This window comes from Pithys albifrons, chromosome 8 (genome assembly GCF_047495875.1).
Source record: "Pithys albifrons albifrons isolate INPA30051 chromosome 8, PitAlb_v1, whole genome shotgun sequence".
NCBI lineage: Eukaryota > Metazoa > Chordata > Aves > Passeriformes > Thamnophilidae > Pithys > Pithys albifrons.
In genome coordinates, this window is record NC_092465.1 from 2,007,537 (window position 1) to 2,021,201 (window position 13,665).

The following is a 13,665-nucleotide window of genomic DNA, read 5'->3' on the forward strand; positions in this document are numbered from 1 at the left end:
GAAGGAGGCACAGACAGTCCCTCTGAACTCGCAGGTGAAATACCACGAGGACTTTGAGAAGAGCAAAGGGAGCTTCACGCCCGTGGTCACCGACCCCATCACGGAGCGCGTGAAGAAGAACATGCAGGACTTCAGTGACATCAGCTACAGGGGCATCCAGAGGAGGGTGGTGGAGATGGAGCGCAAGCGCGTGGACCAGGACCAGGAGAACCTCACGGGTAAGGCTGTGGGAAGACCCAGCACCTCACTGCATAATGACTTGACCATTTCCACAACACAAGCAGACCTGGAGGAGTGGTTTCATCTCAGACTCAGCCACACCAATTCTAATTCTTCAGTACCTGGGGGTGATGATTTTCTCAAGTCCTTTTTGAAAGTGTTCTCTCACAGCAGCTGTGACTCACCTGTGCCTGTGCCTGACACTGCAACACTAGATTCATATTTACTTACATTTTTAACTTCATCTCTATGCATATTAAAGGCCCTGATGTAGATGAAATGCAAAAAAGCCTAATCTGTGCTGTAGAATTGAGAACTACTAATTTCTGAAATGGTAATGCTTTTCATGGAATCCCACAAGGGTTTGGGCTGGAGGGACCTCAAAGCTCCCCTCGTTCCTGCCCCTGCCATGGGCAGGAACACCTCCCACTATCCCAGGTTGCCCCAGCCTGGCCTTGCAGACTCCCAGGGAGCCCCCAGCTGTCACTCCTGCTCCCCAGGCCAGGCCTGCGCTGCTGCAGCTCCCCAGCATTCCCGTTCCTCCCACAGGGCTCCGTGTCTGGCGCACCAACCCCGGCTCCGTCTTTGACTACGACCCAGCCGAGGACAACATCCAGTCCCGGAGCCTGCACATGATCTCAGGTGTGTCCCGTGGGCTGTTCCAGGAGGGCACAACAGGGTTTGTACTCCTGCAGCTGTGTGGGCCTGGGGCCAAACAGAGCTGTGAGTTCAGGAGTGACACAGCACAGAGGAGTGGCTGCAGCTGCTCCTCACCAGCAGAACTGTATTTTCAAAAAGTACACTATTAATCTGTCATAGAATGACCCAGCACAGGCCTGAAGAGGATTGTTTCCACAACACAACATATGCTTCCTTTGGAAAGAACTAGAAATACTGTTCTTGGTTACCTTTTGGGGTTTTATAACTCCTGTCCTGCTTCCTGCTAATTGAGAGGGAAAATACCTGAATGGTAGAAAAGAGTCTCAGGGTGGGCTCAGAGCTGTCAGAGAAGGAAGGGAAGTGTGGGATAATTAGACTAAACATTCTGGAAGTAGCCAGGACTAAGGGGCTGGAGAAAGGATGACATACTGTGACAACTGAAGAGCAGAACTTCAGTGTGGTGTCCAGAACACTTAAAAATTGCTGGGACCACCACTGAGGACCCACAGGAGTACACTGGGATTCATTCCCACGGGGGATTTTGCCCATAATCTCTGTGAAGGGGCAGGGCTGGTGTGGTGACCCCGTCCCTGTCCCCCCAGTGCAGGCACAGCGGCGCAGCCGGGAGCAATCGCGCTCCGCCAGCGCCCTCAGCATCAGCGGCGCCGGCGACGAGAAGTCGGAGCCGTCGGAGGGCACCGACCAGCGCCTGTCCTACTACAGCAACGGGGGCTTCTTCACCACCACGGCCACAGGTATGGCACCCTGGGGCACCCCTGCCCACCCGGCTGGGCCCAGAGCCAGGGAGAGCCACAGCTCCAAAGGGCGAGTCGTGGGCACACCCGACACGGCCGTTTGTGCCTCAGCAATCTGAGCCCCCCAAGGGACCTGTCGCTGAGCTGTGCCCACAACAGCCCCAGCCCCAGCTCTGTAGTGACACCACACTCTGCTTTCCTTTGCAGTGGGATACAAGCAGGTGAAAACCATTGAGCTGCCCCAGCAACGCTCGTCCTCCGTGGCCACCCAGCAAACCACGGTGTCCTCGGTACCCTCCCACCCCTCCACTGCAGGGGTGAGTACCTGAACCTGGAATGGGGACATTGCTGAGCATGGGACAGGGACATTACTGAGCCTGGGATGGACGGGGACACTGCTGCTGAGCCTGGGATGGACGGGGACACTGCTGCTGAGCCTGGGATAGGCTAACATGTACCCTCTGTGCCCAGCCCAGCCATGCTGGCAGCTCTAACACACCCTCTGTGCCCAGCCCAGCCATGCTGGCAGGACTCACACGCCCTCTGTGCCCAGCCCAGCTGTGTGGCAGCTCTAACACACCCTCTGTGCCCAGCCCAGCTGTGTGGCAGCTCTAACACACCCTCCGTGCCCAGCCCAGCTGTGCTGGCAGCTCTAACACACCCTCTGTGCCCAGCCCAGCCGTGCTGGCAGCTCTAACACACCCTCTGTGCCCAGCCCAGCTGTGTGGCAGCTCTAACACACCCTCTGTGCCCAGCCCAGCTGTGTGGCAGCTCTAACACACCCTCTGTGCCCAGCCCAGCTGTGTGGCAGCTCTAACACGCCCTCTGTGCCCAGCCCAGCTGTGTGGCAGCTCTAACACACCCTCTGTGCCCAGCCCAGCTGTGTGGCAGCTCTAACACGCCCTCTGTGCCCAGCCCAGCTGTGCTGGCAGCTCTAACACGTGTCCCCAGTGCCCAGCCCAGCCGTGCTGGCAGCTCTAACACACCCTCTGTGCCCAGCCCAGCTGTGTGGCAGCTCTAACACACCCTCTGTGCCCAGCCCAGCTGTGTGGCAGCTCTAACACACCCTCTGTGCCCAGCCCAGCTGTGTGGCAGCTCTAACACGCCCTCTGTGCCCAGCCCAGCTGTGCTGGCAGCTCTAACACGTGTCCCCAGTGCCCAGCCCAGCTGTGTGGCAGCTCTAACACACCCTCTGTGCCCAGCCCAGCTGTGTGGCAGCTCTAACACACCCTCTGTGCCCAGCCCAGCCGTGTGGCAGCTCTAACACACCCTCTGTGCCCCGTCCCCACAGAAGACGTACCGGGCCATGTACGACTACACGGCGGCGGACGCGGACGAGGTGTCCTTCAAGGACGGCGACACCATCGTGAACGTGCAGGCCATCGACGAGGGCTGGATGTACGGCACCGTGCAGAGGACGGGCAAGACTGGCATGCTCCCGGCCAACTACGTGGAGGCTGTGTAGGCACAGCCCTCCCCAGGGCCTGGCACAGAGGGAGGAGAAGGAGGTGACACCACGTGCCTTGTTTGCCTCGTGAGCAAAAAATGACTGCAGAGCAAAACACTCCTGGAATGTTATTTCAAAACATCTTCCAAAAATCACCTGTCAAAAAATACTTTGTGTTTCTTGCAATGGCAAAAAAAAAAAAAAAAACAACTTATTTTTTAAATCATTGCCTGGAATTTCCAACATTTCAACATCACACACCATAACATGACAAGTGCAGTATCTCCAAACTTTGATACTGGTACTAAAGGCCAAGACTCCCAATCATTACTTTATTCATTCTATACAAATTATTTTCTGGGCTATGTGTTTAAATCTAGTCACTTCCTTTCCCATATAAGCAACATTTAAGCTTAACATTTCAAACCAATTTATCTGGGGAGGAAGAAAAGTCCTCTCCTGCTTTGCTGAGGGCTCAGGAATGTGTTCTTGGTGCAACTGTTCTGGGGTCAAAAGCTGTTCTTTCTTGTAAATTAGTGACTGAATAAAGCTGATGTTTCTGCAGTAAGATGGGTGTGTTCCCTTGGGCTGAAAACAGGATTTGTTCACAGCACTTCACTGAGGAAGGGCAGGGATCCAGGGGAGGGTGGGAAGGGACTGCACAGGCTCTTTCACACCTCAGCACAGCATTATTTGCTTCAATTCCTGAAACACCAAGTGTGGCCACTCCCCAGGGAAGAAGGAAATAAAAGTCACTGTATTCTGTATCTAAGTCAGGAGCTGCAAGATGAACCCTGAGGAACTGGGAGCTCAGAGGGAATTCACACACGGCACAGTGTGCACAGCCAGCCTGGAAGGGACAACCCTCCAGGTGGGATTCAGGACACCAGCACTGCAGGTGTGAGGCAGGATGTAACACCTTTCCACGTGTTAGGAACATCCCTTACCTGTACAGGTCACAGGATGCAAGAGCTCAACACAGCTAAGGAGGCACATTCAGAACCAAAATCACCTTTTCAGGAAAGCACAAAAACCTACAGACAACATCACATTGTAACTCCAGGCCACCTCTTTGTGCTGCTCCTTTTGTCCATGAGACACACAAAGAACACTCAGAGTCCTGCTGACAAGATCCCACCCTGTCCTTGAGCACCTGCTCCTCCTCAGAGCAGCACTGGTGACCTTCCAAGAGCATCCCAGCCTTGGGAATCCAGAGCAATGCCGAGGGGGAGCTGAACAGACAAAAGCCCAGAGCCACCAAGCCACAAGGACATGTACAAGTTTGGGAACTATTTTCTCTTTTATTTTACCACGTGTAACTCCTAAAACCACCTGCAGCAGTTCCTTCCAATAAACATCCACTTAGATAACTACAGTACAATATATACAGATCAGAATTCCAGAGGGAAACCTGGGAACTCTCGCTGAAGGTCTCTGAGAAGCAGCAATGCATTCCACACAATTATAACCCCCATCATAAATTATTAACCAACATCTGCTGTCAGTCTGTACACAATATACAAGAAGCTCTTGCCAAATCCATTCATTTTTCCCCAAGGAAAGAGTCCTCTCTCCCCCAGGAGAGCTGCTGCCACCACAGGGCAGGGAGCAGAACCCGTGAGGCTTTGTGGAGTCCTTGCCTGTACACACGTCCTGGTACCACTTCCCAGTGTGAGCCGTACAAAAATACATGGAAAAATAGATCCAGTACAAATCCCGGGGTCCTGCTGTAAGGAATTAAGCCCAGCTTACCTCACATGTGCTGGCAGAGCTGCCCTGGCAGAGTCCCAGCAGCTCCCAGGTGGGTGGCAGAGCTGGGACAGCCAGCTCTGGCTCCACAGGAAGAGTCTGCAGCACTAAGAACACTTCGGGTTGGAAAAAAAATAATTTAACTACTCTGTTGGTTTGGTTTCACAGTCTTTGCTATTGCACAACTCTTGTCATCAAGTTTTCTTTCAGTGCCTGAAAGAAATATGCATAGCAATACAAAACAGACACCTCTGACAGGGAGGAGACAGTCCCGTGAGTTGGGGGGAAAACCACCAACAACAAAAAAATAAGGGAAAAAAACCTGGGACAACAAATTCATGTAGGTGTTAAAAAGTCTTCAGGTAAAAATGCACAGTTTAAGGAGCAATTCATCAGTAAGAAAAACCAGCTGGGGGGGAAAAACCTGTTGTAACAAAATCCTCCTTCCTGAACCCCGAGCTACGAGGAGCTGTCGTGGGGCGACGACTTCCAGCGGGACTGCAGGTTCTTCAGGATGCACGTGGACATGCCAGCAAGTTTCTCCTGCATCTGGAAGAGTTGGCTCCCAGAATAGCTGTGGAGGTCCTCGGAGCTGAGCTGGGCTGCAAGAGCATCAATCTGGGCCAGGAGATCTGCTGGGGGCTGGTCAGTCGTGTTCGGCAGGGCCGGCTCAGCCAGCACTGCAAGGAAGGGAACAGGGCAGGGGGATCTGAGCACAATTCCAGCTTCTTTTGGACAAAGTAACATCTTCCAGCAGCCTACAAATATTTGTTCCACACAAGGAGTACTCCTAAAACTCAGCCCTCAGAACTCCACCCTCGCACTCCTTCTGGTGAGTTTTGCTGTGTTTGATCAGGACTGTGCAATAGATCCAAGGGCAGAAATGAAAAGGTTTGATGCCAGTCAGACAATGCCAGAGTCCTCTGAGCTGTGCTGTCCCAAATCCCACATTTAACTCCCAAATTTAAACTGGACAGCTGAAGTTACTCCCAAGCTTTTTGTTCTGCTTCCAGTCTCTTGTTGCAAGAACAAACATGGATTCCTCTGTCTGAGCTCCCAGGCCAAACTCCAGAAGGGCACAGGAGACTCCAAATAAAAACCTACACACCCAAATCCCAGCTGGTTGTCCAGGGAATCATCCCACTCCTGCCCCACCTCCTCAGGGAGTGGCACCACTTCATTATCTCCACTCTTAGGGATTTCCAGCAGGTGCTGAACATGGAACAGCTCAGGAGACACACCTGGCTGAGTTTCAGAACATGAACTACTCAAGTCCTACCTAATTCTTTGCTCCAATAGGGAAACACCAGTTTTTCCCTCAAAATATATAAGTTTTAAAGTAATTTCTTTCAGGGCTGCATAAAGCAGCATCCAATGTACTAATATGGGCACACCCAAAAATACAAACAAAAGGATCAAGTGCTCCCCTCAGCAGAGAATTAAGACAGCAGAACCCTCCAAATCCACATCAAAAGCCACCAAGAGGTACCTGTTGCAAGTTTCTCTTCATCTCCACCAAGTGGCTTGTCCTCCACATCACTAACAGGCTTTCCTGCATCTTCAAGCACTGCAATCTCCTCCAACACTCGAGATTTTACCTGAGCAGTTTTTTGGGAGAGAACAAGAGGGAGAGAACAAGACAAACAACTTGAGAAGAACAGAAATAAAATGCTTTAGCCTCATACTAAATGCCATCACCCCTCCTGTCAGTCTCAGTGTATCCAAGCCACCTGCACCCTGGGTTCCCATGCACTGACAGGTAGGGATGAGGCTGCACAGTTTTTTAATGGCAGAAACAATAAATCATTTCCCATGACAGATGGTACCAGTCCATTAGGCCAGTACTGGCTGCCTGTGTGCTAAAATTCAGCCTTACCTGTTGCTCATGGTACCCTTTGAGAGCCCTTTTAACGTTGGAGACTTTGGGGGAGCGGATGGGAAGGGTTTTGATCTCCAGGGCTGTCAGGGAGCTCAGGTCTCCCACTGTCTTGATGTTCTTCGCTCGGATGAGCTGCCCCAAACCTCTGGCACTGCAGCAGGGGAGGAGAAGGGATTGTTAACAGAGAATCATGGAATGCCCTCAGCTGGAAGGGACCAACAAAGATCAGAGTCCAAGCCTTGGCCCTGCACAGACCTCCCAACAATCCCACCCTGTCCCTGTCCCATTGTCCAAACCCTCCTGGAGCTCTGGCAGCCTTGGGTCTGTGCCCACTGCCCTGGGGAGCCTGGGCAGTGCCCACCACCCTCTGGGGGAAGGACCTTTTGCTGAGATCCAACCCAACCCTCCCTGGGGAGCCTGGGCAGTGCCCACCACCCTCTGGGAGAAGGACCTTTTGCTGATATCCAACCCAACCCTCCCTGGGGAGCCTGGTCAGTGCCCACCACCCTCTGGGGGAAGGACCTTTTGCTGATATCCAACCCAACCCTCCCTGGGGAGCCTGGTCAGTGCCCACCACCCTCTGGGGGAAGGACCTTTTGCTGAGATCCAACCCAACCCTCCCTGGGGAGCCTGGGCAGTGCCCACCACCCTCTGGGAGAAGGACCTTTTGCTGAGATCCAACCAAACCCTCCCTGGGGAGCCTGGGCAGTGCCCACCACCCTCTGGGAGAAGAGCCTTTTCCTAAAATCCAACCTGACCCTCCCTGGGGAGCCTGGTCAGTGCCCACCACCCTCTGGGGGCAGGTTCTTTGCCTGAGATCCAACCTAACCCTGCCTCCCAGAATTCAGGCTCTTTCTGGCATGGTGGGGCAGAAGAACTCCCACAGGACTGGTGATTCACATGCACAGGAGTTCAGACAGAAGCAGATTAATTATATTCTCTCTGCAGAAGCACACACAGAAGTGCCTTTTATCCTGTATCCAGTTCCTGCTGCACCTCTATAGTTTGTCTTGACCATTTATCAAAATTCAGACCAAAAACCAAATTAGGAAGTGCCCAATCTTTGTCTATTTGAAATGTAGATATTTTCAAAATCCCACTTTGCCTTCAATACACAGAAAACTCCAACTGATGTCAAAGTCTGCCCTGGGATATGGCATGGAGAAAACTCTCTGACCCTGGGTAGAAGTTTTTCAGTCTTCAAAAAAAAGTACTTGAAGGATTCCAAACTTGGCAAGTCTCCCCAACAAAGCAATGTCCCTCCTTCTAAAAAAATCTGGCTGGAGATGTCTAAGTTCTCACAAAATGTGAGTTTGTAGGTTCAGAAAAAAATCAGTTTCTATTGAAACATCCTTTTTGAAAGGAAAAACCCCCTTACCAGATGTTTGATGTGATCTGGGGTAAAATGACATCAACAGGAGCTTTGCAGCCAGCCAAGGCAGGGTACACATATTCCACAGGGCATGGAAGAGACTCCTTGGCCATTTCAGCAATCTGGAAAAACCCAGAAAAAGGGTTAATTTTAACTATCACACAACTGAATACAGGAAAATAAATAGAAGAGAAACATGAACCAAAGCACTTCTTACTAAGCACTTCTTCGAGCTCTTAAATTTAAGAGCACGAGATCCTGGGGACAGAAATCCTTTGGTTGGAGTGGTAATGTGCTGGATAGAAAAAGAGGAAAAAATATCTCTCAGGATTGTAGGAACTCAGTAAATAGAAGGAATTCAGTTAATAGTAGGAATTCAGTTAACTGTCCCAATACCTCAGGGTGTTCAGAGTCTAAAGCTACTTCTCACAGCTGTTTGCAAGTGCCCACCAACCTTCACCAGCCCGTGCTGCCCATGACTAACAGGAACTGCTGTGGCACACAGAGTGGGAGCAGCAGAGCTCACCTTGGCCTGGATGTTGGACAGGACCTTCAGGCTGCGGGAGGAGGGCGAGGAGTGGGCTCTGACCACGGGGCTCCTGCGGTCGATGTCGTCCGCCAGCCCCTCCTGGTAAATGGGGTCTGCAAAGGACACTCTGCGGATCTGGGGAGGCAAATGAACCATTTTCAGCAGAGAGAAAGGACTTCACCCAACAAGCCTATGAGGTTTAAAGTGAAGACCTTTTATTACACACAGCACACAGGTTATATAGGGCTAAAGCTACATCTTATTGGCTAAAAAGAGTCTCACACCACCAGGCTACAAACTTTAATTGATTAAAACTCCTATCTCACAAGTCCAGGGTTTATATTGTTTTATCCTGGCTGTTTTCACACACCTGCAGAGTCCTGTGAGAACCTACTGTGTGAATCCCTGGGGAGGAACCTCCTCCCTGCCAGCCAGCAGCAGCTGAGCTCCTTGCTGCTCTCAGTCTCACAGGGTTTGTGCAGCCTGGCTTCAGTCTTGCAGGATCTTATAGAGATCTGAATTGCTCACTTGTGATTTTTCTGTTGCTACAGGGAGGGAGGAGCAGCTTTCAGGGAGAGCTCAAATCCCCCTGGCCTGGCAGCAACTCACAGTTTGAAATGAAGCCACTGAGGTTCCTGAATGCCACAGGGAATGTGCCCAAGGACAGAGCACAGGCAATGGAAACTCTGTGTGCAGGGCAAGGCCCTGAGGGAGCTGTCCCTGCTTTGGCAGCACATCAGACTCTGCTCTGCTTCAAAACCACAACCCCTCACCCAGGACCCCATGGTGAGTGTGTCAGTGCTGGCACATTCCAAAGGGAAACCTCAGCCTCACCATGACCACCAGCAGTGCCACACAGGACACTGTCACCCATCCCAGCCACAAACCAGGGATCACACCATTCCCACAGCAGTACCTTATTAGCAGGTGACAGGGAGTCATCATCAGGATGGGTTCTTTTTGCCCCTCTCTTCAAAATGCTGGTGGAAGGGGAAGCTGAGGGAGACCACGTGCAGCGTGCCTGGACACTGGTGGGGCTCTCAGTCACCACCACCAAAGAGTCACCTTCTGCCTTCAAAGGTGACACCACACTGGGATTTTCCAAGGCCACCTTTTCAGGTGCTATCACTTCAGGTTCCAGTAATTCCTCCTTTATCTCTTTCTCTGGAATAGCAGAAGTTTCTTCTACAGTATTTGCAGCTTCTCCTTTACCATCCTCATTGCCCTTCAGCTCGTTAGTCTCTTTTTCCTCAAGTTTGCTGTCAACAGGCAGTTCCTCAGGCATCTCTTCCAGTTGCCCACTCTGACTTATTTCTTCCTTTCCTGGAGCTGCTGGGCCTTCCTTTTCTGAAGCTGCTGCCTCCTCCTCCTGTTCTGGAGCTCCTGGGGGTTCCTCCTCCTTCTGTTCTAGAGCTGCTGGGGGTTCCTCCTTCACCTCCTTTTCTGGAGCTGCTGCCTCCTCCTCCTCCTCCATTTTTTCTGGAACTGTCACCACCGCTGCCTCCTCCTCCTCCTTTTCCTGAGCTGCTGCCCCTTCCCTTTGGCTCTCCACAGCCCCACAGCTTTCACCAGGCTCACCTGGAACACCCTCTGGCAGACCCTGTTCCATTGGCTCCTTCTGATCAGCAGGTTCTTTCATTTGCTCTACGGAGTCAGTAGTTTCACCTTCCGAACACTCTGGAATCCCTGGATCCTCCTCCATCCCAACACTGCTTCCTTGCAGGTTAGCCACAGATGTTCCCTGGCTTTCCAACACACCCGTGCTGGGCTCCTTTGGGGGATGCAATGGAGTGCTCATGGCACAAGGTGCCAGAGACAAGCTTTCCTCCAGATCTGAGTGCCCACTGTCCCTTGGTTCCCTTCCAGGTGTCTGAGCAGGGGTGGCCTGGGGCTCATCCAGCTCAGTGCCTTTCACTTTCCTGGATTCAGTAAATGATGTTCCTTGTTGCTTTGGCTTCTTAAAACAGCACTCACAGCTCTTCATTTTCTTCATCCTCTTGCTTCTTTTGTTGTGACACTGAGGTGTTTGCAGACAGGGCTGCTCACCACCTGAAGCATCTGCTCCTGGTGCAGAGGCCCCTGGGCTTGGCTGCTTCTCCTCCAGCTGGTTTGCCTCTGCTGCTTTCCCCTCCTGGTCAGACACCAAGGGGCTGGGGAGCGACTCCATTGTTGTGTCACTCTGGATTTGCTCCTCACTGGTCTTCTGGGCAGCAGGTGGATCCCCAGAGCTGGCAGAGCCCACAGCTTCACCAGCAGCAGGAACTCCCTGGTTTGTCAGGCCACATGGTTCAGCTGTGCTGACTTCAGCTTCCCCTTGATTGGTCTCTGGTGGATTCTTACCTTCATCTCCCTGGGAAGACACCTCACGGCTGTGGCTTCCTGGCTGCCCATCTTTGGATTTACCTCCAAGAGAATCACTTCTGGTTTTCATCTTCACATGTTTTTTCCTCCTTGTGCTTTCCTCCTTGGCCTCAGAGCCCTCGGCCTCCGAGTTCTCTATGCTGGAAAGCAACCCCTGGGAGGATCTCCTGGTGTGGTACCGTGGGCGCTCCATCACCTTTGGGCTGCTGACCTGACCTTCCCCCTCAGCCTTCAGGGGCTCTTCTGCCCTCCTGCCACCTCTGTTCCCTCCCTCCTCGAGGCCCCTGGCAGCAGGGGAGTCCTTGGGGCTCCACTCCTCCGCACTTCTCTCGGACTGGCTGCTCTCCTTCGCACTCGTGTTTTCTGCAGCTCTCTCACCACAAACTCCTTTCTGCTTTTGGGCTCCATCCTCTCTGGCCTGTGTGCCCTTCCTGTGGGCAGCCCTGTCATCCTCCCTGCGCCGCTCCCTCCGGGGGGTTCCCTCCTCCCTGTCCTGGCTGCCCGAGGGGCTCTCGGGGGGCTCCGCGCGGCGCCGCAGGGACCGGCGCAGCACCTTCTGCTGCGGGGCGGCCGCGGGCACGGCGGGGTCCTCCCCCTGGGCGGGGCTGGGCGCGGGGGCAGCGCCTGGGGGGGTGTTCTCCTTGGCATCCACGTCCAGCGCCCGCGCCCGCTCGATCTCTGCGATGGTGTCCTCGGCGCTCTGCAGCACCTGCGACTGCGACAGCAGCGCGCGCTCCACGTCCTGCACGGTGGAGCACAGCTCGGGAGAGCTCTCCATGCTGTCAGAGGCCAGAGACTCCTGCTCGGATTTGTTGGCCAGCTTGGACTTACTGCCCTGCAGCTCCATCTTGCTCTGCCGGCGGGTCAGCCTGCGGATGGTGGAGAGCACCGGCTCGGCGTTCGAAGGCTTTCTGCTTTCCTCCCCGGATTTCTCTGCTTTGGCACTGGCCTTGCTGACGGGTGTGCCCTGCTGTTTGCCTGCCAGGGCAGCACCCCCAGCCAGCTCTGCCAGCGTGCCCAGCGGGGACGGGCTGCAGGGCCTGCCCTCGGCACTGCCAAACTTCTCCAGGGTGATGAAGGACTGCCGGCGGCTCGTGGGCTGTGGCGTGCCAGAGATCACATCGCTGGAGGCTGAGCTGTTGCTGACGTTGGAAGTGTTTCCATTCCCTGCTGAGGCCTCCTCTGAAGCTGCTTCCACAGAGCTCGTGTCCAACCCCTCTCCAGCTGGTGGCTCCTCTGGCGTCACCTCAGCTGTGTCCGTTTTGGAGTCACTCTCACTGCTGGGAGCTGAGCTCTGCTCGGGGGGACACCCTGCACTCCCTGCATTCTCCTCCTGTCCCAAAAACATGAACAGCAAAAACATGAGCAGCCAAGTACTGTAGTTGTGCTATCAATATAATAACATACTCAAAAAAGCTCCTGGTGCAATAAAAAACACACCCACAAGGTTTTTCTAACCACTCTTCCTTCAAATTATTAACTGTCTGTGCATTGGTAGTTACAAAAGACATTTCCTTTTAAACCATTTAATCCCAAACTAAAGAACTGCAAGAAGTGTTTTCAGTTTTGCCAGAGGTATTAACAAACTTATGACAAACCAGTAAGATTTTAACAAAAGCATTTCACCCAGTCTGATGGGCACTGCACTATCAAACAAAGTTCATCCAAGTCATCTCCAAAAACAATTAAGGATTTACAACCTTTACCCCAATAAAATACCACTGGCAGCACATGCACGTGGCTGATCAGAAATCCCTGCAATACCCAGGGCTGGGTAACAAAGCCTAAATTGAGCCACACAAACTGCTCGTGAATCCTCCCAGTTTTAAACCAAAATGCCCAATAAATGAGACAAAGCAGAAGACACCAAACCACTGCAGTGGTGTTAAACTCTCACCTGGTGATGAGAATGGAATACAAACCACAAGAACTCTCATGTTATGGTTATAACTGATATTTTAATCACTATTAGACAACGAGGAATTACCTGAGGTTTGTTTTCAGTATCTTCTTTGGCATCTTCTGTTGGAGGTGGTATCTCCCTAGAACACAAGTTACTGAAATCAGAGTTGCTGCAGAAAAGGGGACACTTTTATTGTCCTCAGGGGTCACTTTTACTTACATAGAATCCTCCTGGCTTTGAGTATCCTGAGAAAACAAGATGGTGTCCTGTGATGCATCCAAGTTGTTGTACATGGCAGGAATATCAACCCTGCAATAAAACCAGGAATGGGAAGTCAGACTCTTCTTTTGAATTTATTACCACCTATTTTCAGTTCCACTGAATATTTTTTAATTTCAAACACACTTTTGGGGAATAAAAGCCGTGCTTGGGATCCCACTGTGGGAAATGCAGTTTCAGGAATAATTTGGTTGCTTTAAAATCGTAAATTAAGGACCTCTGTTAGTTTTAAACTTTGTAACTTGTGTGGAAGAATAGACTCAATTACCTGTTGGAGTCTGAGATACAGGAATTGAAATGAATTAAATTTGAGATACAAAATGTAATGACATTTCAAACAGAATAAATGACACACCTCTTTGACCTCAGCACCTCTTTCTGATGTTCTGTCAACACTCTTGATTTTGTTTCTGGAGGAATAAACACAAAATCAACAGATTTCTCCTCTTCCAAGGGTGTCTCACTTGGAGTCTTTGAAGATGAAAATTCCAGTTTCAACTGCAGAGGGAAAA

The 13,665-nt window shown here is 52.0% G+C and overlaps 2 protein-coding genes across 3 annotated transcripts in view; one reads left to right on the plus strand and one right to left on the minus strand.

Annotated features, from left to right (window-relative positions):
• Window positions 1–3,640, plus strand: part of NEB (nebulin) — a 118,482-nt gene extending 114,842 nt beyond the window's left edge. The window contains exons 135-139 of the mRNA XM_071562583.1: window positions 35–218; window positions 769–861; window positions 1,482–1,634; window positions 1,842–1,951; window positions 2,926–3,640. Coding sequence (XP_071418684.1) covers window positions 35–218; window positions 769–861; window positions 1,482–1,634; window positions 1,842–1,951; window positions 2,926–3,099 — 714 coding nt within the window. The 3' untranslated portion in view covers window positions 3,100–3,640. The remainder of the gene's footprint in view (window positions 1–34; window positions 219–768; window positions 862–1,481; window positions 1,635–1,841; window positions 1,952–2,925) is intronic.
• A 643-nt stretch (window positions 3,641–4,283) lies between these two features.
• RIF1 (replication timing regulatory factor 1) overlaps window positions 4,284–13,665 on the minus strand; it is a 34,416-nt gene continuing 25,034 nt past the window's right edge. Inside the window, exons 26-35 of one of the 2 annotated variants that reach the window (XM_071561742.1) lie at window positions 13,509–13,651; window positions 13,094–13,183; window positions 12,959–13,013; window positions 9,527–12,304; window positions 8,608–8,745; window positions 8,299–8,376; window positions 8,088–8,203; window positions 6,707–6,860; window positions 6,320–6,428; window positions 4,284–5,510 (exon numbers count right to left, since the gene is read on the minus strand). In XM_071561742.1, coding sequence (XP_071417843.1) covers window positions 5,290–5,510; window positions 6,320–6,428; window positions 6,707–6,860; window positions 8,088–8,203; window positions 8,299–8,376; window positions 8,608–8,745; window positions 9,527–12,304; window positions 12,959–13,013; window positions 13,094–13,183; window positions 13,509–13,651 — 3,882 coding nt within the window. In that variant the 3' untranslated portion in view covers window positions 4,284–5,289. The remainder of the gene's footprint in view (window positions 5,511–6,319; window positions 6,429–6,706; window positions 6,861–8,087; window positions 8,204–8,298; window positions 8,377–8,607; window positions 8,746–9,526; window positions 12,305–12,958; window positions 13,014–13,093; window positions 13,184–13,508; window positions 13,652–13,665) is intronic. The other variant, XM_071561744.1, reaches the window with a different exon arrangement.